This window comes from Ambystoma mexicanum, chromosome 7p (assembly GCF_040938575.1).
Source record: "Ambystoma mexicanum isolate Mex_15411 chromosome 7p, UKY_AmexF1_1, whole genome shotgun sequence".
NCBI classification, from domain to species: domain Eukaryota; kingdom Metazoa; phylum Chordata; class Amphibia; order Caudata; family Ambystomatidae; genus Ambystoma; species Ambystoma mexicanum.
In genome coordinates, this window is record NC_090939.1 from 177,024,556 (window position 1) to 177,052,540 (window position 27,985).

The 27,985-nt window shown below is 42.9% G+C and overlaps 2 protein-coding genes across 2 annotated transcripts in view; both read right to left on the reverse strand.

Moving 5' to 3' along the window:
- LOC138525808 (serine-rich adhesin for platelets-like) overlaps positions 1-27,985 on the reverse strand; it is a 351,204-nt gene that overhangs the window by 174,681 nt on the left and 148,538 nt on the right. The gene's annotated exons all lie outside the window — the stretch shown is intronic.
- LOC138526553 (pneumococcal serine-rich repeat protein-like) overlaps positions 1-27,985 on the reverse strand; it is a 64,837-nt gene that overhangs the window by 13,530 nt on the left and 23,322 nt on the right. The window contains exon 3 of the mRNA XM_069637345.1: positions 10,319-15,304. Coding sequence (XP_069493446.1) covers positions 10,319-15,304 — 4,986 coding nt within the window. The remainder of the gene's footprint in view (positions 1-10,318; positions 15,305-27,985) is intronic.

The window sequence follows — 27,985 nt, forward strand, 5'->3', positions numbered from 1 at the left end:
TGCATATTACTAAATGCTGTAGTTGTTAAGACATAATGTACTAGTAAGGTGCTCAGACTGGCTATATTCGAGAGACATGTAGTGAGTTGAAATGTATGTTTTCAAGTGATCCAAATGAGTATTATAAGAATGTTCAAATGTTTATGATGTTCTCACCAAAAGTCGGCAACACACGAGAAAAATACCTTTGTGAATATGTGCAAGGCCATTTCCCCCCCCCTGCGAAGTCTGCCAAATAAGAGAGCTAAGGCCTGCGCCACGCTGCTCCACCTCCCCCAACTAGGCTGGAGCCGCTTCAAAGATTTGTAGTCCCCGCTACAGCACCCAAGGCCACGGCCTGCCACCTGCATTATTTACAGCCCCGCAGTGAACCTCCGCTTGAATACACAAATCCAAGGCGCCCCCTCGTAAATCCCACAACCCCCCGGAACACCTCACACTTATGACCCGGTGCAACGAAGACACCCAATACTGTGGCAACACACAACAGCCGATTCATAATAACTTCTAACGAGACAGAAAGACATGTACCGCCCGTCCCATGCCCGGAGACTTAGCCCCACGACCTATGGTACCGGTCAAACAGGACACTGGTAACCATGCACGGATAAATCACCATCAAACCCCTCACAAGGTGCATTCCTCCTGTGTTGCATTAACCTGTAGAATAACCTATTGATAGATTTACTAAAGAAGATAACATTGCAATGACTGAATGACTGCGGTGTGCATGGCAGAGGGCAAATAAGTCAGGAAAAGACATTCATCTCTGACACTGGCCACAATGGCACAACAACACCGCCCGGATGAACTCAGCTGACCTGCCAGGCCCAGCCCAAACCACGAGGCTGACCAGTGACGTCCTCCAGCCAAGGCCAACCACATCGCAGCAGCACCTATAGTTAGTCATCACCACCCAATCCCATTGAACTTGTGCCCCTTATAGTATGTAGGCACTGATGAAGTTTTTTGTAAATATATACGCCTGTCTTTGCTATTGTCAGACAGAGCGCTCTCGGAGTTTGCAGAGTTCTTTGCATGCCCTATTCTGATTGATAAACTCCCATTTAAGCTCACCCGCACTCTGTCTTGGCTTTATTCCCGACTTGGGAGAGTCCGTCATTGTCTCTCATTGCGGGGAGGATCGTGCTGGCTGGGGACGCTTGCCTTCACTGTCACACTAGGGTGTGGTTACATTGCTAGTTTGCTTTCCTTGATTATCTGGCGATCTCACCATCATTATTCATACACACGCCTGTAACTGGGAATATGTAGGTTTGTGGTCAATCAGTGACGCACGGGTTACATCCCTCAAACATTTTCAATGTATGCAAAGGCATTTTACACCCAATATGCACATTATTTGCATGGATCAAAGAAATGGGGCACAATCATATTGCACCCAGTATTCGTATCCCACAATAGCTCCCAGTGGGACTTCCCATAAGGAACAATTTGGCAAGTATGGTAAAGGAAGGACTCATCAGATTGACCCATGGATATGTAGTAGAACCCTTTACACTTATGTCTGTTCCTATACTGCTAAAAAACATAGAGGCCTCTAACCTTTTAACATTCTCATTTTAGTTATTTCATGTCACCTTGCAACTTAAAATGTTCCAAAGATATCCCTCTTCCCGCAACCCACCCCAGCCCCGCTGCATTCATCGTAGTCAAAAACCTGGGCTGCACAATTTACACTGACATAACTCTATCACACCACATCAACACTATGTCAACATCCTGCAACCTATACCTCTGCATTCTCAGACGCAGCTTCCCTTACCTCTCCTACCCCCATAGAGTGACAGCAACCATGCCCATTCTCCTCTCCCGACTAGACAATGCTAAGTCTCTCTAACTGGACATCCCTGCCTACCAATTCAAAAGCTCCAAAGAATCATCTGGAACTCTGCAGCCAGGCTGCTCATCACCCCCAGCCTCTGTACCATCCACTGGCTCCGTATCAGACGGCGTGTCACTTTCAAAGTCATATACATCACTCATTGAGCCATACACAAGACAGGCCCTAAATACCTGCAACAGAAAATCACCCACTACCACCTCAATTGAAACCTCCGATTAGGCACTGTTTTCCTACTGGTGATCCTCCTTTCAAATCAACTAGAAATTGAGACACCACCTTCTCCGTCCAAGCACCCACCATCTGGAACTCTTTGCTGGTTAACATCTGATGCATAGAGGACCACATGGTCTTCCTGACGGCCCCCGAGACATGGCTATTGCCCTCTGACCCTGTCTAACCCTGCCCTCCCCTTTGAGCTATCTACTTAATACCAGGAGGTACTCTGCAGGAAAGAATCTCCCTCACAATCGCCAAAGAACGGTAATACTTACTTCCATTGCATTTGGCCGAATTATGAAGTTGTCAAATCTATTACATCGAGATGAGTTTGAAAGCCTCCTATGTATGACATCTGTGTGAATTTTTATGGGTAGTCAAGATTTGGAACTCAAATTGACTGAGGGTGGCCAATGTGCAGCATTAAGAGAATGTATAGAGTTGCCAGAGTAGTTGCATCTGGATGAATCACTCAGGGTATACAACACTGCATTATACTAAAAGGATTATGTAGCCGAGGCCAGTGCCAGCTTCATCTTCGCAACCAATGAACAAGCCAGTACCCATGGATACATATCACGCTGCTTATGGATTCTAACCAAAGGCATGGCTATCCACTGATACCATGCACTGCCCTAGGACAATGCACAACACCTCTGCTTTCAGAATGCAGCTAACCACCACAATAGAAATTTGGCCTAGTTGCACACATAATGTCTCTCCTGCTCTTGCATACTCTACAGACCACATCTCAGCACCCACCCTACATACACTACCCTAAGACACATTGGACAGCACCACTATCTTTAGAATGCAACTATCCCCATGACAAAATTCGATCTAGCTGCACAACAAATCCCTCTCCTGCTTTCACATACTCTTATAGACTACCTCAGCACCAATCTGCCACAGGCACTAAGACACATGGCACAACACCTATGTCATTAGACTGCAGCTACCCCCATGATAAAATGCTGTTGAGCTGCACACATAAGGTCTCTTCTGCTCTTGCATACTCTCCAGAACACCTCTGAGCATCCTTGCACTATAAACACAATAAAAAACACCTCTGTCATTACAATGTAGCTATTCCTGCTAACAATTCGGCCTAGCTGCACACATAACGTTTTCTCCTGCTCTCACATACTGTCCAGACTACCTCTCAGCACCCTCCCACTTCATGTACTACTCTAGGACACAGTGCACAAACCCCCTGCCAGTAGAATGTACCCATTCCGCACAATATAAATTCAGTCTAGCTGCGTACATGATGTTTTCTTGCATACCGTCCAGATTATCTCTCTTCACCCACCCACATGCCTGCCCGACATGGGTGACTAGCAGGGACTTGGCCACCCCTACCTACCTTCGTATTGGCTAAAATGAATACACGCGTTCTAAAACTCTCTGACGAATGTCCCACACCCGGACTTCTGTGGCCCAAGAGGGTTCAACCTACATCGCTTTGAGACCATACCAATGGTGAAAACTGCTATACAAATTACAATTTAATTACATTACATTGGCCCTCATTACGACCTTGGCGGAGGACCATGGTGCAATTAGCACCATTGTCCATGGCGCTAAGGGTGCAATTCCGCCATGGTGGTTGGCGGACTTACCGCCCCATTCCGACCTTGGCGGGGCGGTAAGTCCCCAATCCCCATTTTGCCCTTCCCCATTCCCATTCTTGCCCCATAGGGCATAATGGGAGTGGGGAAGGCGTTAATTACGCCACCGTAAATTACGGTGGCGTAATTAACATCAAGGTCCCTTAGCTCCATGGATTTTAACGCCTGCAAAAAGCAGGCGTTAAACTCACCATGGCGCTAAGGGACCTCGTACTCAGGCGGTAAGGGTCGGCGATGTTTACGCTGGCGTAAACCCCTTACCGCCTGGGTCGTAATGAGGGCCATTGTGTCTGCTGGGTAGATATCTTCAATAAAACACTCTCTGTTTTTTATACGTGTACTATTCCATCTCCCAGTCTAGGAATTGAAAGCTTTAGTTCTATGCCAGAGGCTGAGCATAAATATTAGACTGACCCTGGTTTCAATCAGTTGCCTTCTGAAACAGAAAGCATTTACTGAAGCCTTTATTTCTTACATTTCTGTGTCAGCCATATTGTGCAAGTTATTTCCACCAGTTGGGACCAATCACTGTCCCCACTATGCTTCTCCTCCCGCCCCAGCCTTGTTACCTAGCTGCTGCTTCTCCCAACATGTTTGATTTATGTAGCACCTTTAATGCAGGCAACGGCAGCAGAAATGTAATAATCAGCTCCACCAAAGATGGGGAATGAAATGAAACCAAAAGCAAGCTACAGCACTGCTAGGTCCTCCACTGTTGTTGTCCTGCTTTTGTTTTCAATATTTTCCCCAATTTTGGAAATGAAAACAGAGTCATATAGAAAGACTCTTTTTTCAATACTTTCCCATTTGAGGAGCAGCAGCATTTGACAATACATTTGAGTAATCCGGGAGCATCTACGTGGCAGTATTTGAATACTGTCTCATGACAAAATGGCCAGCGCTTGTGGCAAGTAGCTCTATGCATTGTGCAACCATGAGGCATATATTCCCTAAGGAGCTGCCTCTTTCACCATGTCCTCTGGAAGGGGTGCCTCATGCGTCCATGTCCTAAACCTGGACATTCCACTGGGTATCTGTGTCAACATTATTGGAGCAGAAGACTTCTTCTAGGAGCTAGCATCAGCTCTATGCATCAAGGAAAATGTACTCCAGAGGATGATTCCTCATTCACCATGCCCACCAAAAGGAAAGGCATGTCTGGGCTCCAGAAAATGTAAGGAGTCCTTTATACACTCGTGTCCTACACCAGGACATACCACTGGGTATCTGTGTCGGCATTTTGTGATCAGCAGACTTCTAAGAGCTAGAAGAAGCTCTATGTAAAACAAGGAAAATGTAATCCAGAAGAGGCTGCCTCATTCACCATGCCAAACAAAAGACAAGAAGTGACTGGGCGCCAGAAAAGGTAGAGAATCCCTCTGGCACCCATGTCCTAAACCAGCACTTGCCACTGAGTATTGTGTCTGCATTTTGAGAGCAGCAGACTTGGCATTAAAGGTAGTTCTATGCATCAAGGGAAATGTAATCTAAAAGAGGCTGCCCCATTCACCATGCCCACCAGAAGGGAAGACATGACTTGGCTCCAGAAAAGGTATGAGGCTTCAATACGCCTGCATACTTAATATGACGTGCCTCTGTTACTCTTTGCTTACTGTACAAACATTCTGAGAGTGAGCTGCTGGCTGGTCCCAAGCACGCCATGGCAGAAAGCACTGTGTATTTGGTCGCCCACAGTCAAGTCCTTCTTGTTGGTGAACATATATATGTCACCATTACCAATATGTTGGCATTAACCTCTATTGCGGAAACGGCATGGCAGATTTATACACAATGTAGTCAATTTACATTGAGTTTATTGCAGCTGCGTGTCTGAGACAGTGAAACATGATCACTTATGGCAGGAATTGCAATCCTGGGGTATTCCCTCTGGACTACAAAGGATGATTTCTGCATTCACACTAATACTAGGGGTGTTTAAGTGGGACTTTCTTCTGCCGGCATGCTCACTGATTTAATACAGACCTATGTGGGATCCAAACAGGGGTGCATATTAGCCCCACATTGTTCAAACTCGATCTTGCTGCTCTCTTCCGAGCTGCTCACTGCAAAGGCCTATTCCTATCAATTGCATAAGACACGCGTGCAGCGGCTTGGTTATACAGATTACCTAATTCTTAGTTTTTTGTGTGTTTTTTTACAATCTTTTTCTGTAAACTTTCTTTATTGGTAAAGGCTCCAGCACAGCATGACAAATGACCTTTGTTAGCATAACAAGTTTACAGATACCTTTTGATATAAGGCCTGATTCTGTATTTCGGGAGCATAACAGTTTCGTGTAACAGTATAATATAACTAATAACATTTAACAAAGACTGTGACATAGGCAACTCTCTCACTATACAGTAGCATGATAGGGCTGAAACTCTCACAATATGGCAGAATTATTCACTAGGGACGTTCTACAATAGTAGTGCTCTCTGTCCCTCAACTAGTCATGAAACGGGAACCGCAACTTTAAAAATATTTGGTAGGTACCATGTGCCAAAGCACACAGCTTTTCCATTGCCAATACTTCCCACAACTTCTCTCTCCACAAAGACACCCAGGTACCGTCTGCATTTCCATTGGTGACCTATTTCAAATGGACCAAAAGAGCCTCAGCAACTACATAACTCCTTACATAACTAAGCTAAAGCATGACCTATCCATTAGCACATCTAAAACTAAGGTTATGACTTTCATCCAGGCCATAAAACAGCAAGCGATACATTTATATGGAAACTGTCATCAGACCACATTCGACATAGTACAATCTTATGAATTTTTAGTGTGACTATTAATCACAAGTTAAATTGCAAACCCCAAATGAATAAAAAAAAAAGTTAGGGTGTGTCAGCAGCTTAGAGCGGTTAGAAGATTTGAAATCTGTGGGATATTGTATGGAGGATAGCACAGGGGCAACGGGCTGGTTTTGGAAGCAATACCACGCAAAGCAACAGAGGTTTGAATCCCGGATCCATGCTTAGAAACCGAACTCGGGTATGGTATTATGCGCGATATAAAAAACAAATAAATTAATGCATTCTATTAACTCTATCTTTCAGTTGTACAAAGCAAAGATACTACCTGTGATGCTTTAAGGTGCAGGAATATGAGGCACAAAGCATTGTATGCGATTAAAGACGCTTGACAGCTTTTGTCTAAAAACTCTAATCAAACTTCCTCACAGTCTTCCTATTGATGAACTTTATGCAGAATTAGGTCTCCATAGCATACGTCGTGCACTGACTTCACAGTGAATTAATTTCTATTGAAAGCGAACACATTCTGCTCCTTACACCCTCATACATTTGATTCTAACTCCCTCCACCACTAATGTCTGCGTCATCAGTGGCATCTGCCTGGTCCTATTCATAAATAAGGCCGGTGGCTGGTTCCATCAATTCTAAATATAATCCATAATCAGGTCAAAATATTAACCAAAAGAAGGTGTTTTCAGCGCGACTGCGAACAAATTCTGGTCAATCTAGCCAGCAAATCCTTGTGTGGTGATTACATTAATTTCTTCCTAAAACGAAGGATAACTCCTCACAATCTAAATGAGTTTCCTAATAATTCAATAGCTTAAGACTTTATGCAAATGAAGTTCAATTTGGCTGAGACACTGGAAGTAATGAGTGCCAGGAGCAACATTAATAGACAATTAAGAATGTGCAGACTCAGTGGTTGCACTACATTGGAATCAATTGGTAAAGTTTGTACCCTGAGCCATGCTTACTCTTTTGAATACATTTCCCTAAAGCCCTGGACCCCCCCATTTTCTTTTTGGGTTCTACCTACCCAGAACTACTAATTGGAATTCAACACTGTATTGGCAGTTTTTTTTCGTACGCCAGATAGGCTCTAAAACCCCCCTATGCAGAAGTAAGCAGAGTTTTCAGACCAGGGTTGAGCTAAATGTGGGAGACAGCATCTCTGTCCAATCAAATTGAGTTATATCCCAACTCAATTCAGCTATCTGGCCTTAAGAGCTCCACGGTCCTATGTTGCCATTGTCTGTGCTATTGTCCAAAAGGAAGCCAAACACGGTTCGGGGCACAAATAATCAAGCAATGAGGAACTTCTGGGCATGAGATATCCACACATGACAGGATATTCTTAAAGGAATCAACCAGGGGCATTCTTTTGTCATCCAGTTTATACTCAAACCCACAGAATCCTATATTATGCACCCCCATCCCTTTACCCTATAGACGAGCAATGAAAAAGGACGTTTTAACAGAGTCCTGATCCCGTATCTTGTTAGGTTTGAGTTCCCTTTACACCATTCATTGCTGTTCATTCATTTACACTATGCAACACCGATAATCTGACTCGATAACAGAAATAAGATGGACGCAGCGATGATATCTCCCAGAAAACAGAAACTATATTCCGCATTATGTGCTGCCAATACTCCCATTTGTTTGTGTTTCGTTATATAATCATTCCTTGGTGTGCAGAAAATAATATTGCAATGCCTCATAGTCTATCCTTTTGCTGAGGCTTGCTGGCACATATTTGCTTACTCCTTAATCTTGCTACAGATCGACTGAGGGTGCCTGGGGCTGTTGGGGGGCGGTTGTTTCTGGACCCCCACTGCTTCTCTCTTCTCTGCAGTTCAGTTGGGCATTCATAGAACAGCCTGCTGCAGAGCAGCTCGATATTCGTGGGGCTGATGTAGTTTCCTTCTGCGGTATCCTGGGTTTGGAACCCAGCAGATGTAATTATTGCAGTACTTCCTCTGTCTAGTTTCCATAGTTCAAACAATCAAAGACACTTTGAGCCAATTGGTTCCGTTTGGCCCAAATACCTTTGGTTCTACGTTATTATATCGCCCATTTTTTTCGATGATTTATTTTGCAAAAAAACTAATTGAAAAATATATTTAGGGGATAAAAGGGGTAGAGGGGTGGGGAATAGGTAGTAAATAATAGTGGACGAGGTGCCTGGGATTGTAAACCCCCCAAAAATAAATTAAATCATCTTTGGGATTTGTTTTATTGGTAAACAACTGTCAGAAAATAACTCATCTAAAAAACGGGAGATGTAATAACATAGAACCATCACTTTGAGGAGATAACAAAAAGACTAGAGGACATACTGTACAAGCTGAAGCTGATTCAAATTGGCTCCTCAAGGCTTGACAGGGATTGCGCCTGTTGGTTGTTATTGGCTCGAAAAATTTGAGTCAGGTTTATTTATTTATTTGTACATTTATAAGATGCGTGCAACACCCATGGGCATCTTGGCGCTGGTTACAAAGGAGGAAAACAGCTGCAGCAGGAAAAGACAAGAGGGAATGCTAGAAACAAGAAGGTTGAACTAGAAACAAACTCACGAGAGGACATACTTCATGATGACAAGACAAATCAACACTGTTTGAGCCTGTTGGTTCCTTCTACCTTAGAACATACTTAATCAACTCAAAGTATCAACAAACTCAATAGAGGAAGTGCTTTATGATCGTGACACAATTTGACATGTTTAAAGAAAACAGTTTCCCTTTGGCTTGATATGGTTCAAACCGGTAAATACCGCAGATTGAAATGCTGAATTCTTTACTGCGCATTTCAATTATTTGTGGGGGTGGGAGTTAGGGTAATAGATAATGTGAAAGGAGTATGGAGGATATGGTCTGATTACATAGGAACACAAGTAGCAATGGCAGCAGTTCACATCCGCTTCCATTTCCTTTCCCTGGGAATTTTGCTCCTGTAACCACCTGAATATTCCTAACAATATAATACTTTTCACAAATATCCATTGATGCTTTCCGTTCATCTTTATCAGACCATAATTATACATATATAGTTATATACTTTTGGTATGCTCTAGTGTGCCAATAAATATGTGTTTTATTGTAACGTACTTGGCAATTATGATACGGCATGGATGTAAGTAGGCATGTTGGAGGTGCAGGGTAGTAAATACAGTTGGCATATAGTGAAATATAGAGATGTAACTAAATTGAGGTGGTTCTGAAGTGTCTGGAGTACTGCCAAGGAGGTGATGCAATATCAGATCTATATCCCGGACCTACTGGCCTTTCAGATGGACAGGCCTCTGAAAACCTCAAGATTCCCCTTGGCTCCAGTGCCACTATAAGGCAAGGTACAGCCAGGAAGACACTTGTGCTCAGGATTCCAAAAGAGTTGTTTTATATTGCATAACACAGTGGTCTGGTGCACAGTCAGTAGAGATATTCCCCAGGCGGAAAGGAGGGAGGCTGGACCAATGAGTAGACTCAATACTGCTCAGCTTGTGAGAAATATTGGTTGCGACATGGCAATATATGAAGGTGGTGACCTGTTCATATGCAGGAAACAAATGGTCAGGAAGAGGTCAAGGATGCAGTAAATGGCCCTTTGATGACAAGAAGAAACAAGCACTGGAAAAGACAAAGGGACTGGCTTTGAATATTTAAAGGGTAACACTTTTTCCCATTAGGGCTTTACTGAGTCCTGAGTAAATTAAAAAAGCCACTCCTATAGGCTTTGCGAATACATGTAATAAGTAGGCATTATGCTATCACATGCATTAAAATGCATTGTCAGTGAAGGAATTATTGAGCGGGATGACATGTTAACAATTGCTAATTTACCTGGCATACTCGTTGAGGATGGCATGGTTGTCCCAAATGGAGTATTCCTTGTTGTGGAAATTGACTCCTCTGTGGCAGTAGTTGGTCTCTCAGGAATAGAGGTTGATAAACGATTTGAAGTTTCACTGGCTGCAAACTCAGTCTTAGTGTTGTCAGTAGGACTAGCAGCACTAGAAATTAGTTTGGATGTCTCTTCAGTTGCACTTGTTTCATTTGCTGCCTTGGTGGATTGGGAAAGAGTGCTTGCAGAAACTGTTGATTCAATGGTTGTGCTCTGCATCGACACTGAGACCGTCTCCAATGTGCTCATTTCATTAGAAGTAACTGTTGCTGAGTGGGTTGTAATGTCTAAGGTTGGACTTGGTGTTGTTTGATCACTACTGAACAGAACGTTTGTTGTAGTTTCTGCTTTAGAATCGGTTGTGTGAAATGTGGTTCCAGGTGATGGCAGCACAGCTGTTGCAGATCGGTTATTATCTTCGGTTGTATGTAAGCTATTTTCACTTGATGGAGGTTGTGAAGAGATTTCTGACGTCTTCTGTTCAGTTGTCAATAAAACTGGATGTGTAATGGATGAAAGAGTAGCACTCTCTGTATGTGTGGTTATTGCAGTTGAAGGTTTACTGAATGTTGATTCTGATAAAGGAGCTGAGCTAACTTCCTGTGCAGTTCTCCTGGGAACAGTACTGGACTCTACAATTGTTGACTGCATTGATACAAAGTCAGATGAGGTAATGGTTGTTCCAGGGGCAGTTGTTTCAGCTGTACTTTTAACAACAGTACTTAATTCTTCAGTGAGAGAAGATGTCTGATCACTAGTTTCAGTATTTAAAGTAGTTTCTTGGGATGATGGTGTGCTGATAGAACTTTCTGAAGTTTCACTGTCTGTACTCTCAGACATGGTGCTGTCCATAGGACTAGCAGCACTAGAAATTAGTGTGGATGTCTCTTCAGTTGCACTTGTTTCATTTGCTGCCTTGGTGGATTGGGAAAGAGTGCTTCCAGAAACTGTTGATTCAATGGTTGTGCTCTGCATTGACACTGAGACCGTCTCCAATGTGCTCATTTCATTAGAAGTAACTGTTGCTGAGTGGGTTGTAATGTCTAAGGTTGGACTTGGTGTGGTTTGATAACTACTGAACAGAACGTTTGTTGTAGTTTCTGCTTTAGAATCGGTTGTGTGAAATGTGGTGCCAGGTGATGGCAGCTCAGCTGTTTCAGATCGGTTATTATCTTCGGTTGTACGTGAGGTATTTTCACTTGATGGAGGTTGTGAAGAGATTTCTGGCATCTCCTGTTCAGTTGTCAATACAATTGGATTTGTAATGGGTGAAAGAGTAGCACTCTCTGTGTGCATGGTTATTGCAGTTGAAGTTTTACTGAATGTTGATTCTGATGATGGAGGTGAGCTAACTTCCTGTGCAGTGCTCCCGGGAACAGTACTGGACTCTACAATTGTTGACTGCATTGATACAAAGTCAGATGAGGTAATGGTTATTCCAGGGGCAGTTGTTTCAGCTGTACTTTTAACAACAGTACTTAATTCTTCAGTGAGAGAAGATGTCTGATCACTAGTTTCAGTATTTAAAGTAGTTTCTTGGGATGAGGGTGTACTGATAGAACTTTCTGAAGTTTTACTGTCTGTTCTCTCAGACTTAGTGCTGTCAAAAGGACTGGCAGCATTTGAAATGAGTTTAGTTGTCTCTTCATTTTTGCTTGTTCCATGATCTGCATTTGTGGACTGGGAAAAAGTGCCTTGAGGAACTGTTGATGATTTGATGGCTGTGTGCTGCATTGACACTGAGACCATCTCCAATGTGCTCATTTCATTAGAGCTAACAGTTGCTGAGTGGATTGTAATGCCTGAATTTTCACTTGGTGTGGTTTGATCACTACTGAAAATAATGTCTGATGTATTTTCTACTTTAGATTCAGTTGTATGAAATGTGGTTCCAGATGATGGCAGCTCAGCTGTTGCAGATCGGTTATTATCTTCGGTTGTACGTAAGCTATTTTTACTTGATGGAGGCTGTGAAGAGATTTCTGACGTCTCCTGTACAGTTGTCAATACAACTGGATGTGTAATGGATGAAAGAGTAGCACTCTCTGTATGTGTGGTTATTGCAGTTGAAGATTTACTGAATGTTGATTCTGATAAAGGAACTGAGCTAACCTCTGCAGTGCTCCCGGGAACATTACTGAACTCTACAATTGTTGACGCCATTGATACAAAGGCAGATGAGGTAACGGTTCTTCGAGGGACAGTTGTTTCAGCTGTCATTTTGACATCTGTACTTAATTCTTTATGGAAAGAAGATGTCTGATCACTAGTTTTAGTATTTGAAATCGTTTCATGGGATGATGGTGTGCTGAAAGAACTGTCTGAGGTTGTACTGTCTGTATTCTCGGATTTAGTGCGGTCAATAGGACTAGCAGTACTTGACATGAGTTTAGTTGTCTCTTCATTTGAACTTGTTTCACGAGCGGCTTTTGTGGACTGGGGAAAAGTGCTACCTGAAACTGTTGATGACTTGACAGTTGTGTTGTGCATTGATACTGAGATCGCCTCCAAAGTACTCATTTCATCAGAGTTAAGTGTAGTAGAGTAGACCATAATGTCAGATGTTGCACTTGGTTTGGTTTGATCACTGCTGGATGTAATGTGTGTTGTAGCTTCTGCTTTAGATTCAGTTGTATGAAATGTGGTTCCAGATGATGGCAGCTCAGCTGTTTGAGATCCATTATTGTCTTCGGTTGAACTTAAGGTATTTTCACTTGGTTGAGTTAGTGAAGAGATTTCTGACGTCTCCTGTTCAGTTGTCAATACAAGTGGACGTGTAATGGATGAAAGAATAGCACTCTCTGTATTTTTGTGTGTTGCAATTGAAGCTCTGCTGAATGATGGTTCTGATGATGGAAGTGAGCTAACCTCCTGTTCAGTGATCCGGGACACAGTCCTGGACTCTGCAGTTGTTGGCTGTATTGATGAGAAAGACGCTAAGGAAATGGATGCCTTAGAGGCTGAGGTTTGAGTAGTACTTTTAATACTTGTACTTATTTCTTTTGTTTGAACAGAGGTGTGATCACTGGTCTCTGAATTCGACATTGTTATTTGAGCTGCAGTTGTGACAGAACTTACTTCATTTAGTTTGGTGGTAGTTTCAGTCACAGAGTTCTCAGTGGACCCGGTAATATCGGTCATTAGATCAGTTGTCTCTTCCATTGCACTAGTCTCACGTTCTGCTATTGTGGAATGCAAAGAAGAGCTTTTCAAAGCTGTTGAGGCTTCAGAGTTTGTGCTCAGCAGTGTCACTGAGATGGTCTTCGATGTACTTATTTCACTGGAAGTACCTGTTGCCGGGTACGATGTAAAGTCAGGGGTGGCACTTGGTCTGGCATTATCAGTACTGGATTGAATGTTTATTGTAGTTTCTGCCATTGGTTCTGTTGAATGAAGAGTGGTTCCTGGTGATGGCTGCTCTGTAGTTTCCGATGGGTTATTTTCAGTAGTTTGGTGATTTCTTCCCATTGATGAAGAAGGCAAGGTACTTTCTGAGGTCTCCTGGTCAGTTGTCAATAAAAGTGTACTTGAACTGGATGAAAGAGTGGTAGTCCCGGAATTTGTTTTTACAGTAGTCAAAGCTTTGCTAGATGGTGATTCTGGTGGTGAAACTGAGCTAACCTCCTGTTCAGTGATCCGGGAAACAGTACTGGACTCAGCAGTTGTTGGCTGTATTGATGAGAAAGATGCTAAGGAAATGGATGCCTTAGAGGCTGAGGTTTGAGCTGTACTTTGAATACTTGTACTTATTGCTTCTGTTTGAGCAGAGGTGTGATCACTGGTCTCTGAATTCGACATTGTTATTTGAGCTGCAGTTTTGACAGAACTTACTTCATTTAATTTGGTGGTATTTTCAGTCATATTGTTTTCAGTCGACCCGGTAATATCGGTGATTAGATCAGTTGTCGCTTCCATTGCACTAGTCTCAAGTGCTGCTATTGTGGAATGGAAAGAAGAGCTTTTCAAAGCTGTCAGGGCTTCAGAGGTTGTACTCAGCAGTGTCACTGAGATGGTCTCTGATTTACTTATTCCATTGGGAGAACTTGTTGCAGAGTATGTTGTAATGTCAGCTCTGGAACTTGGTGTGACATTATCAGTAAAGGATTGAGTGTTTATTGTTGTTTCTGCCATTGATTCTGTAGAATGAAGGGTGGTCTCTGGTGAGGGCTGCTCTGTAGTTTCAGATGGGTTATTTTCAGTAGTATGGTGACTCTTTTCCATTGATGAAGGCGAGGTACTCTCTGAGGTCTCCTGGTCAGTTGTCAATAAAAGTGTACTGGATGAAAGGGTGGTAGTCTTAGAATGTGTTTGTATTGTAGTCAAAGCTTTGCTAGATGGTGATTCTGATGATGAAACTGAGCTAACCTCCTGTTCAGTGATCCCCGGAACAGTACTGGATTGTGCAGTTGTAGATTGCATTGTTGAGAATGATGATGAGGAAATGTGCGGTTCAGGGACAGATGTTTCACCTGTATTTTCATAAACTGTGCTTATTTCCTCTGTGAATGGAGAAGATTGTTGACCACCGGACTCGGTATTTGAAATCGTTTTTTGAGATGCAGTTATCCTAATGGATGTTTCTTCATTTCTCTTGGTTACACTTTCTGTCACAGAGTTCTTTGTTGACCTGGTAGTATCAGTCATTAGTTCAGTTGTCTCTTCCATTACACTAGTCGGAAGTGCTGCTGTGGTGGACTGGAAGGAAGAGTGTGTGGCAGTCTCTGCATAAGGCTCTGTCACATTGATGGCAGTGCCTGAAGAAGCATGTGTTGTGGTGCTGATTGTTTCCATATTTCCAGTGGCTGATGAGACTGTTCCTGGAACTAAGGTTGTGCTGCTGAGTACCTCTGCAGAAGAATATGCAGATTTGCCTGGTGCCGTGCTGAGTAAGCGTGTGCTTAGAATGACAGTAAAATGTGTGGAATCTGAAATGATAGATAAATTATTTGAATGAATGGGCTATTCTGCCAGGCAAAATCATGATAAACTAGATGATTCTTGCTACCACTGCCTTACATATGTAAACTGAACACAATAACGCAATGTACCAAGGAACATACATGGAATACAAAATACAATTCGGTCATGATTACGCATAATATGAGGTTTACAGTATCCAGATTCTGTGTATTAATAAGGTTGAACTTTAATGAAATAGATATCGATATATATAAAAGAAGAGGTCCTGACTGACAGTTGGACTGACTGAATCATCAACACCTTGCTCAGACCATTTAACCTAGGAACGTGATATTTGGAAGGTGCAATTTTTTAATGACGTAGGCACCCACTAAGGAAAGATTTTTGGACATTTCATCCCTAGAGGGGTGAAAAGGCGTGGGTAAACTGTTGAATGACTCATCAAAGCCCAGCTTAAACTGTTTAACCTAGGAATGTGAAATTTGGAAGGTACATTAATTTCATGACGTAGGCATCCAATACTAAGGAAGTATTTCTGGAAATTCCGTCCCTGAGGGGGTGAAATGGGGGGAGGGGTGAATTTTCTTATGAGGATACCTATTTCTCAAAAACCGGAGATGTTACAGACGTGAAAATTGTTATTTAGATTCAACTTAAAAAATAGAGAAATACATGTTTTACCATTTGCCAAAAATCTAGTTAAGGGTGATGGAAAACGGGGGTGAATTATTTTGAAGGATTCACACATCTTACAAACCCAAGATGTTTGAAAAGTAAAAATTCACATTTTAAATCTTCATTATAAAGTACGTTTCCGAACTGCATCTTAAAATTGGTAACCAACACTATCCCGTATTTGAGAGCAAAATTGTCATCCCTTCCGACCTAGGCACAGTCTGCAATTACCTAGCAGACCTCACATCCAAAATGTACCCTGACATAATAAATCGAATGGAGACATGTACAGAATGGTTATGCGAGCATGCCATTTTAACGCCAAAGAACAGCATGTCTGCCGTAATCAATAAGATACTTATTCATTCTTTTGGAAGAGTCCACGCCACTGAAACCACGGGCAACAGCTAGTATACGTATACATATATCCACTAGTTGTTTCTAAATTATGAATTAATATAAGGATGACAGGGCACTCCAGGTAAGGTTTAACTGGAATGTATTAAGCATATCTGTAACAACCTCCAGCACATCTTCCCTTCTCAGGCTTCACATTCCAACAGCCCTTCACAGAACACACAGCCTGTTTTCTCAATAAACATTCCATCCTGGGGTTCCCCATTCTCAGGACACTTTAAAACATATATTTTTAGTTCTTTCAACTCATCCTCCTTCCTGCTACCTCAACATGAAACATCCATCACTCTGTCCATCCGCACCGGCTCAGAATACAATGGCTCTCCTTTCCTTCTTACCGCACCCTTCTTGATCCTTACCCAGTCTCTGCACCACCACCTTCTTTCCTCGCCTCTTCTGATTCTCATTCAAAAGCCATTCATCCTTCTTCTTGTCCAAAGTCCCCCGCAATATCTGTACAGCACAATCCGTCTCTCTCACCCATCCCAAACAGTGAGGAACCACTTTAGTTTTGGCCTTTTGCCCTGTCATCATTTTGAATGGGCTAATACCTGTAACTCCATGTGGAGGCATCCATAGAGCATACATCCTCTCTTGAAGCAGAACTTTCTTATCCTCGCCACACACACCAGCCATGCGAATGGCCTCCATAATGCACCTATTTGTTCTGTCGCCCATACAATTACTTTTGGGATGATCTAGCATGTCTTCTTATGCACAATACCACTCCTCCTCATATAAGCCTCAAAATATCAATCTGCGTAATGTGTCCAATTATCCATTAGAACACATTTAGGCAAACCTTCCCCTGCACACATTCCACCACAGCTTCACCCATAGCCTCTCTGACAACTTTATACCCTGTCCACATGAACAAGTCCTCTAAAACGATAATGAACTTTCCCTGTTCAACTCCCATCTCAATCGGCCGTAGCACATCCATTGTCAAGTCTTCTCACACCTTCTTAGGAACCTCCACCTTCACCAGGGGCTGCACACCCGCACACTCCCCTTTACCCATCCATCCACACTCCACACAATCAGTCAACCTTCACTTCACATCCCTGTCAAATCCCAGCCCCAAGTACTCACTCCTTAAAACAGCTTTAGTATGAGACACTGCTAAATGACCCGTATGCGTCATATCAACAATTTTATTGCATATATATTGGGGAACAACTACACACTCCCTATGGTACAACAATGTCCCCACCATACTCAACTCCTCACAACCCTCCCAAAGACCCTTTTTTCTTTTGCTAATCTCGTTTTACCTGCCCACACTGTCTCCCCATAACCCATAACACGGAACAACACTTCATCATTGGTTAACATAAACTATATCTGAAATCACCCCCCCCCCACTTACTCCTCTCTCTTTGACCTCCCAGTCTTGATAAATGATCATCCAGCACATTTTCATGACCAGAAATAACCTCCATGGAAACTTTGCTCAAACCCATGGTTTTGAAAATATTCTTCTGTGGTTTATGTTTTGTTCTGATTATGAACTCTGCACCCCATACCAAATTAGAAGCATTTTCTACAAGCCTCTTTCTCCAATACTGAATAATTTTTCTCAGGGCCCGCAACACCCTTGATGCATGTGCAACAATTTCTTTGCAGCCCTCTCCATTTACCTGCGACAGAACAGCACCAATGCCATTGTCACTCACATCCTCAGTAATGCCACTTCACTTCAGTATGGCAAAACGTTCCAATACACTAGCCAGGTCAATCTCTTCCTTCATCTTTGAAAATTCCTTTTCACCCAATTCATTCAAAAAAATTCCTCTCCCTTTCAAGTCATTTTCTCATTTCCTTCACTTTGTCTACAGATTTCTGAAAACATTTCTGATAAAACTCAACCATACCCAACAAGGAACGTAGCTCCCCTTTGAATTTAGGTACTCCTACCTTCTTTATCACATCCACCATTTCACTCTTTGGTCTTACTCCCAACCCTGAAATCTCATGCCAGAAGTACTCCACCTTCTCTTTTCCAAACACGCATTTCTCTTTTCTCAAAGTGATGTCCCTCCTCTCCAAGACCTCTAGAACTCATTCTAGGGTAACATCATGTTCTTTTTCATTTCGTCCAAATATCAACACATCAGCTTGGGAACAAAATACTCCATCAATCCTCTTAAACAACGTGTCCATCATCTTCTGAAATACCAATGATGCCGATACCAGCCCAAATGGCATTCTCCTAAACTGAAAAATCCCTTCATGACTTATAAATGCAGTACATTTTCTGCTTTCCCTCTCCAACTCTATTTGATGATACGCTGAGGCAGATTTGAGAAAACCTTTTCACCACCTATCAAAGCAAACATCTCATTCATCTTAGGCAAGGTGTGCCTTTCCACGACAACACACGTATTTAATTCTCATAGATCCACACATAAGCAAAGCTCTCCTGATAGCTTCTTCACCACCACGAATGGTGAAATCCACTGCACACCACCAGCTCTCTCAATCACGCCCATGTTATGCAACTTCTCCAACTCCTTTTTTTACACGTCCCTCAATGCTAAGGGAACTGGCCACAGCTTTGCTGCCACGGGTTCGCAACCTTTCTTAAAATTGATTTTGTGTTCCTTACACTTAACTCTCCCAACATCTTCTTTGAACACCTTCCTATATTTTTCACAAACAGACCCATACACCTGCATAACTTGCCCAGTCTCATTTGGATCTAATCTCTCCCAACTTTTTTTACTCACGCCACCCTAGTAGAGTGGCACCCTTCCTTGTCACATACACCTTCACTTGAGCAGACCTGCCCTTAAAGTCCAACAGGGTATTAAAATCCCCTGCAATTAAATGTTGTCAAGGTTATACCCACCAGGGGTTCACCTCTCGACATAACAGCTCACTTACTTCACCCCCACAACTCATTTGCATACAACTCTTGACATCAACCTAGTTGTTGCCCCTGAATCCACCATCATGGACACTGCCTTTCCATTCACTTGAACCACGGCATAAGCACTCTCACATTCCTCCTCATCCATACCATGTATCACATTCACAGTAATAGTTTCAACATGACAGTCACCATCTTCTTCAGAAGAACCCTGTTCTTCCTCAGTTACATAGAAAACTTTCCTCTGGAAATTCTTGCAACAACTGGCAAAGTGCCCCTTCTTCTTGCATTTTTAACACAAAGCCTTCCACCCTGGACAGACTGGGGATGCAGCAAAGTGTGATCCACTGGCACAGCAAAAGCATATACATTCTCCACCTCTTCATCCATGATCCTTTGCTCTGGCCACTACCTTTCCCTTCTTTTATCTTCTTCTCCTGCCTAACCTTTACAACTTCAGCTTTGGCTTCTTTGTTCTCAGACTTGGCCAGTTTTGCCACACAAGCCATAGAATGTTGTACTTGTTTGGCAATGTCCAACACCTCAAATGCTTGGTTAATCTTTTAGCCAAAGTTCTTACCATTTGCTGCTATTGCTGCAGTGGATCATAAATTTGTCCTGAATATGTTCATCCAAACGTACAAATAAGTGCTAAATGACGCAAAGACGTGCCATACTCCTCCACAGTCTTGCCATTTTCCTGTATGCGAATTCCAAAATTATAACATTCAAGGATTGTTCTTGTCTTGGGATAAAAGTGTTTGTCTAACTTACAAAGAGCCATCTCCAGCTCATTTGTTGCATCACTACTACTCAGAGGATCCAAATCGGGAAGTGTCTCACAAACACGGTGTCCTTCATAGCCCAATATGTGCATGAGCAATGGCAGCTTCCTGTCATTCGAGAAGGAAGCTCCACAAGCGGCATGAATATAATGGGGAAAATCCTTCTTGCATGGCTCAACTTGACCTTCACGTTCACCATCCAAGCACAGTGTTGTCCAATCTGAAATGGCTGCATGCTTCAGGTTCCTTTATTCTAGGTCAATTCGATGATACGCTATAGGCTTCAGTTGCCGTGTGAATCCATGTAAGCATGAGCCACGCTATCCTCCACAGGGTCTTGAACGGGACAGTGTGAGTTGTTGTCCTCAACACAGGGACTCTTGTAAGGGTGCTGCACCTCCTTTGCACCCGCACTGGAGCTGAACACTGCTGAACCGTAGGGCAGCTACACCAGCGAACAAACAGTAATAGCTGTTCACTGGAGAAGGGCGAACAGGCAACACTCGCAGACATCATGCTGCCACCCCAGGTCCCCAGCTCGGACAGCGCCCACCGGCACACACTCCAAAATGGCCCTCTTCAGTGTTACAGATTCCCCTCTGGCACCCACACTGCAGGGGAGCCACAGAAAGACACCGGGACAAAAGCAGCCAAGCCGTTTACAGGAGAAGCTGATCAGCTGGCTGGGGGTCGCACAGCTCGTAGCCATTATTATAAGGATGAGAGGTCACTGCAGCTAAGGTTTAAGTGAAATGGATTAGGTACATCCATAATGATCCACAGCACATCCTCCCTTCTCAGGCTCTGCACCCCAAATGCCCATCACAGAACATATATCCTGTTTTGCCCATAAACATTGCATCCCGGGGTTCCACATTCTCAAGACATTTTCAAACATGAATGCTTATTGGCATGGCAGTGATCGTCAATATAAACATAAACTAAACAGTGTCTGTGTTCCCAATGAAGCGTTGTTGGTGAATAATGACTCTAAGACATGTGTCGTCTGCTAGGGTCATGTAGATGTAACTTGTCGTTTATTGAACATGTGGGACTATCAAGAATATGATCCTAAATTATCAAATGCACTCAGGTATGTTACAATTTTGGATTAAAATACAAGCAGTCTACCCAAAGGTAGCTTGGCCTGTAATAGTGAATGTCTATGGAAAGATTGTTTGACTGTAGCTGTCACATTAGGGTGTGGTTACATTGCTAGTTTGCTTTCATTGATTATCTGGCGATCTCACCATCATTATTCATACGCACACCTGTAACTGGGAATATGTAGGTTTGTGGTCAATCAGTGACACACGGGTTACATCCTTCAAACATTTCATTGTACACCCAATATGCACATTATTTGCATGGATCAAAGAAATGGGGCACAATCATATTGCACCCAGTATTCGTATCCCACAATAGCTCCCAGTGGGACTTCCCATAAGGAACAATTTGGCAAGTATGGTAAAGGAAGGACTCATCAGATTGACCCATGGATATGTAGTAGAACCCTTTACACTTATGTCTGTTCCTATACTGCTAAAAAACATAGAGGCCTCTAATCTTTTAACATTCTCATTTTAGTTATTTCATGTCACCTTGCAACTCAAAATGTTCCAAAGATATCCCTCTTCCCGCAACCCACCCCTCCCCCGCTGCATTCATCGTAGTCAAAAACCCAGGCTGCACAATTTACACTGACATAACTCTATCACACCACATCAACACTATGTCAACATCCTGCAACCTATACCTCTGCATTCTCAGACGCAGCTTCCCTTACCTCTCCTACCCCCATAGAGTGACAGCAACCATGCCCATTCTCCTCTCCCGACTAGACAATGCTAACTCTCTCTAACTGGGTGCCCCTGTCTACCAATTCAAAAGCTCCAAAGAATCTGGAACTCTGCAGCCAGGCTGCTCATCACCCCCAGCCTCTGTACCATCCACGGGCTCCCTATCAGACGACGTGTCACTTTCAAAGTCATATACATCACTCACTGAGCCGTAGACAAGACAGGCCCTAAATACCTGCAACAGAAAATCACCCACTACCACCTCAATAGAAACCTGCAATCAGGCACTGCTTTCCTACTGGTGATCCTCCTTTCAAATCAACTAGAATTGGAGACACCACCTTCTCCATCCAAGCACCCACCATCTGGAACTCTTTGCTGGTTAACATCTGATGCATGGAGGACCACATGGTCTTCCAGAGACCCTCGAGACATGGCTATTCCCCTCTGACCCTGTCTAACCCTGCCCTCCCCTTTGAGCTATCTACTTAATACCAGGAGGTACTCTGCAGGAAAGAATCTCCCTCACAATCACCAAAGAACGTAAGACTTACTTCCATTGCATTTGGCCGAATTATGAAGCTGTCCAATGCATTACATCGAGATGAGTTTGTTAGCCTCCTATGTATGACATCTGTGTGAATTTTTATGGGTAGTCAGGATTTGGCACTCGGATGAGACTGAGGGGGGCCAATGTGCGGCATTAAGAGAATGTATAGGGTTGCCAGAGTATTTGCATCTGGATGAATCACTGAGGGTATGCAACACTGCATTATACTAAAAGGATTCTATATAGCTAATGACCATAATGTAGCCGAGGTCAATTCCAGCTTCATCTTCGCAACCAATGAACAAGCGAGGACCCATGGATACCTATCACACTGCTTATGGATTCTAACCAAAGGCATGGCTATCCACTGATAACATGCACTGCCCTAGGACAATGCACAACACCTCTGCCTTCAGAATGCAGCTAACCCCCACGATAGAAATTTGGCCTAGTTGCACACATCATGTCTCTCCTGCTCTTGCATACTCTACAGACCACAACTCAGCACCCACCCTACATTCACTACCCTAAGACACATTGTACAACACCTCTGCCATTAGAAAGCAGCTAACCCCCATGATAGAAATTCGGCCTAGTTGCAAACATAATGTCTCTCCTGCCGTTGCACACTCTTCAGAGCACATGTTTGCACCCATCCACTACATGCACCACTCTAAGATACATTGCACAGCACCACTATCTTTAGAATGCAACTATCCCCATGACAAAATTCGATCTAGCTTTACACGTAATACCTCTCCTGCTCTCACATACCTTTATAGACTACCTCAGCACCAATCTGCCACAAGCACTAAGACACATGGCACAACACCTCTATCATTAGAATGCAGCTATCCCCACGATAAAATGTGGTTGAGCTGCACACAAAAGGTCTCTTCTGCTCTCGCATACTCTCCAGAACACCTCTAAGCATCCTTGCACTATAAACACAATAACAAACACCTCTGTCATTAGAATGTAGCTATCCCCACTAACAATTCGACCTTGCTGCACACTTAACGTTTTCCCCTGCTCTCACATACTGTCCAGACTACCTCTCAGCACCCTCCCATTACATGTACTACTCTAAGACACACTGCACAAACCCCCTTCCAGTAGAATGCACCCATTCCGCACACTATAAATTCAGTCTAGCTGCGTACATGATGTCTTCTTGCATATCATCCAGATTATCTCTCTTCACCCACCCACATGCCTGCCCGACATAGGTGACTAGCAGGGACTTGGCCACCCCTACCTACCTTCGTATTGGCTAAAATGTATACACGCATTCTAAAACTCTCTGACGAATGTCCCACACCCGGACTTCTGTGGCCCAAGAGGGTTCAACCTACATCGCTTTGAGACCATACCAATGGTGAAAACTGCTATACAAATTACAATTTAATTACATTACATTGTGTCTGATGGGTAGATATCTTCAATAAAACACTCTGTTTTTTATACGTGTACTATTCCATCTCCCATCTAGGAATTGAAAGCTTTAGTTCTATGCCAGAGGCTGAGCATAAATATTAGACTGACCCTGCTTTCAATCAGTTGTGTTCTGAAACAGAAAGCATTTACTGAAGCCTTTATTTCTTATATTTCTGTGTCAGCCATATTGTGCAAGTTATTTCCACCAGTTGGGACCCCTCACTGTCCCCACTATGCTTCTCCTCCCGCCTCAGCCTTGTTACCTAGCTGCTGCTTCTCCCAACATGTTTGAATTATGTAGCACCTTTAATGCAGGCAACGGCAGCAGAAATGTAATAATCAGCTCCACCAAAGATGGGGAATGAAATGAAACTAAAAGCAAGTCTACAGCACTGCTGGGTCCTCCACTGTTGCTGTCCTGCTTTTGTTTTCAATATTTTCCCCAATTTTGGAAAGAAAACGGAGTCAGATAGAAAGACTCTTTTTTCAATACTTTCGCATTTGAGGAGCAGCAGCATTTGACAACACATTTTAGTGAATGTATCTGTGGATATTTTAATCCGGGAGCATCTACGTGGCAGTATTTGAATACTTTCTCATGACAAAATGGCCAGCGCTTGTGGCAAGTAGCTCTATGCATTGTGCAACCATGAGGCATATAGTCCATAAGGAGCTGCCTCTTTCACCATGTCCTCTGGAAGGGAAGATGCTACTGGTCTCCAGAAAGTTAAGGAGTCCCTCATGCGTCCATGTCCTAAACCTGGACATTCCACTGGGTATCTGTGTCAACATTATTGGAGCAGAAGACTTCTTCTAGGAGCTAGCATCAGCTCTATGCATCAAGGAAAATGTACTCCAGAGGATGATTCCTCATTCACCATGCCCACCAAAGGAAAGGCATGACTGGGCTCCAGAAAATGTAAGGAGTCCCTTATACACCCGTGTCCTAAACCAGGACATTTCACTGGGTATCTGTGTCGGCATTTTGTGATCAGCAGACTTCTAAGAGCTAGAAGAAGCTCTGTGTAAACAAGGAAAATGTAATCCAGAAGAGGCTGCCTCATTCACCATGCCAAACAAAAGCCAAGAAGTGAAAAGGCTCCAGAAAATGTAGAGAGTCCGTCTTACACCCATGTCCTAAACCAGCACTTGCCACTGAGTATTGTGTCTGCATTTTGAGAGCAGCAGACTAGGCATTAAAGGTAGTTCTATGCATCAAGGGAAATGTAATCTAAAAGAGGCTGCCCCATTCACCATGCCCACCAGAAGGGAAGACATGACTTGGCTCCAGAAAAGGTATGAGGCTTCAATACGCCTGCATACTTAATATGACGTGCCTCTGTTACTCTTTGCTTACTGTACAAACATTCTGAGAGTGAGCTGCTGGCTGGTCCCAAGCACGCCATGGCAGAAAGCACTGTGTATTTGGTCGCCCACAGTCAAGTCCTTCTTGTTGGTGAACATATATATGTCACCATTACCAATATGTTGGCATTAACCTCTATTGCGGAAACGGCATGGCAGATTTATACACAATGTAGTCAATTTACATTGAGTTTATTGCAGCTGCGTGTCTGAGACAGTGAAACATGATCACTTATGGCAGGAATTGCAATCCTGGGGTATTCCCTCTGGACTACAAAGGATGATTTCTGCATTCACACTAATACTAGGGGTGTTTAAGTGGGACTTTCTTCTGCCGGCATGCTCACTGATTTAATACAGACCTATGTGGGATCCAAAAGGGGTGCATATTAGCCCCACATTGTTCAAACTCGATCTTGCTGCTCTCTTCCGAACTGATCACTGCAAAGGCCTATTCCTATCAATTGCATAAGACACGCGTGCAGCGGCTTGGTTATACAGATTACCTAATTCTTAGTTTTTTGTGTGTTTTTTTACAATCTTTTTTTGTAAACTTTCTTTATTGGTAAAGGCTCCAGCACAGCATGACAAATGACCTTTGTTAGCATGACAAGTTTACAGATACCTTTTGATATAAGGCCTGATTCTGTATTTCGGGAGCATAACAGTTTCGTGTAACAGTATAATATAACTAATAACATTTAACAAAGACTGTGACATAGGCAACTCTCTCACTATACAGTAGCATGATAGGGCTGAAACTCTCACAATATGGCAGAATTATTCACTAGGGACGTTCTACAATAGTAGTGCTCTCTGTCCCTCAACTAGTCATGAAACGGGAACCGCAACTTTAAAAATATTTGGTAGGTACCATGTGCCAAAGCACACACCTTTTCCATTGCCAATACTTCCCACAACTTCTCTCTCCACAAAGACACCCAGGTACCGTCTGCATTTCCATTGGTGACCTATTTCAAATGGACCAAAAGAGCCTCAGCAACTACATAACTCCTTACATAACTAAGCTAAAACATGACCCATCCATTAGCACATCTAAAACTAAGGTTATGACTTTCATCCAGGCCATAAAACAGCAAGCGATACATTTATATGGAAACTGTCATCAGACCACATTCGACATAGTACAATCTTATGAATTTTTAGTGTGACTATTAATCACAAGTTAAATTGCAAACCCCAAATGAATAAAAAAAAAAGTTAGGGTGTGTCAGCAGCTTAGAGCGGTTAGAAGATTTGCTTTGAAATCCGTGGGATATTGTATGGAGGATAGCACAGGGGCAACGGCCTGGTCTTGGAAGCAATACCACGCAAAGCAACAGAGGTTTGAATCCCGGATCCATGCTTAGAAACCGAACTCGTCTATGGTATTATGCGCGATATAAAAAACAAATAAATTAATGCATTCTATTAACTCTATCTTTCAGTTGTACAAAGCAAAGATACTACCTGTGATGCTTTAAGGTGCAGGAATATGAGGCACAAAGCATAGTATGCGATTAAAGACGCTTGACAGCTTTTGTCTAAAAACTCTAATCAAACTTCCTCACAGTCTTCCTATTGATGAACTTTATGCAGAATTAGGTCTCCATAGCATACGTCGTGCACTGACTTCACAGTGAATTAATTTCTATTGAAAGCGAACACATTCTGCTCCTTACACCCTCATACATTTGATTCTAACTCCCTCCACCACTAATGTCTGCGTCATCAGTGGCATCTGCCTGGTCCTATTCATAAATAAGGCCGGTGGCTGGTTCCATCAATTCTAAATGTAATCCATAATCAGGTCAAAATATTAACCAAAAGAAGGTGTTTTCAGCGCGAATGCGAACAAATTCTGGTCAATCTAGCCAGCAAATCCTTGTGTGGTGATTACATTAATTTCTTCCTAAAACGAAGGATAACTCCTCACAATCTAAATGAGTTTCCTAATAATTCAATAGCTTAAGACTTTATGCAAATGAAGTTCAATTTGGCTGAGACACTGGAAGTAATGAGTGCCAGGAGCAACATTAATAGACAATTAAGAATGTGCAGACTCAGTGGTTGCACTACATTGGAATCAATTGGTAAAGTTTGTACCCTGAGCCATGCTTACTCTTTTGAATACATTTCCCTAAAGCCCTGGACCCCCGCATTTTCTTTTTGGGTTCTACCTACCCAGAACTACTAATTGGAATTCAACACTGTATTGGCAGTTTTTTTTTGTACGCCGGATAGGCTCTAAAACCCCCCAATGCAGAAGTAAGCAGAGTTTTCAGACCAGGGTTCAGCTAAATGTGGGAGACAGCATCTCTGTCCAATCAAATTGAGTTATACCCCAACTCAATTCAGCTATCTGGCCTTAAGAGCTCCACGGTCCTATGTTGCCATTGTCTGTGCTATTGTCCAAAAGGAAGCCAAACACGGTTCGGGGCACAAATAATCAAGCAATGAGGAACTTCTGGACATGAGATATCCACACATGACAGGATATTCTTAAAGGAATCAACCAGGGGCATTCTTTTGTCATCCAGTTTATACTCAAACCCACAGAATCCTATATTATGCACCCCCATCCCTTTACCCTATAGACGAGCAATGAAAAAGGACTTTTTAACAGAGTCCTGATCCCGTATCTTGTTAGGTTTGAGTTCCCTTTACACCATTCATTGCTGTTCATTCATTTACACTATGCAACACCGATAATCTGACTCGATAACAGAAATAAGATGGACGCAGCGATGATATCTCCCAGAAAACAGAAACTATATTCCGCATTA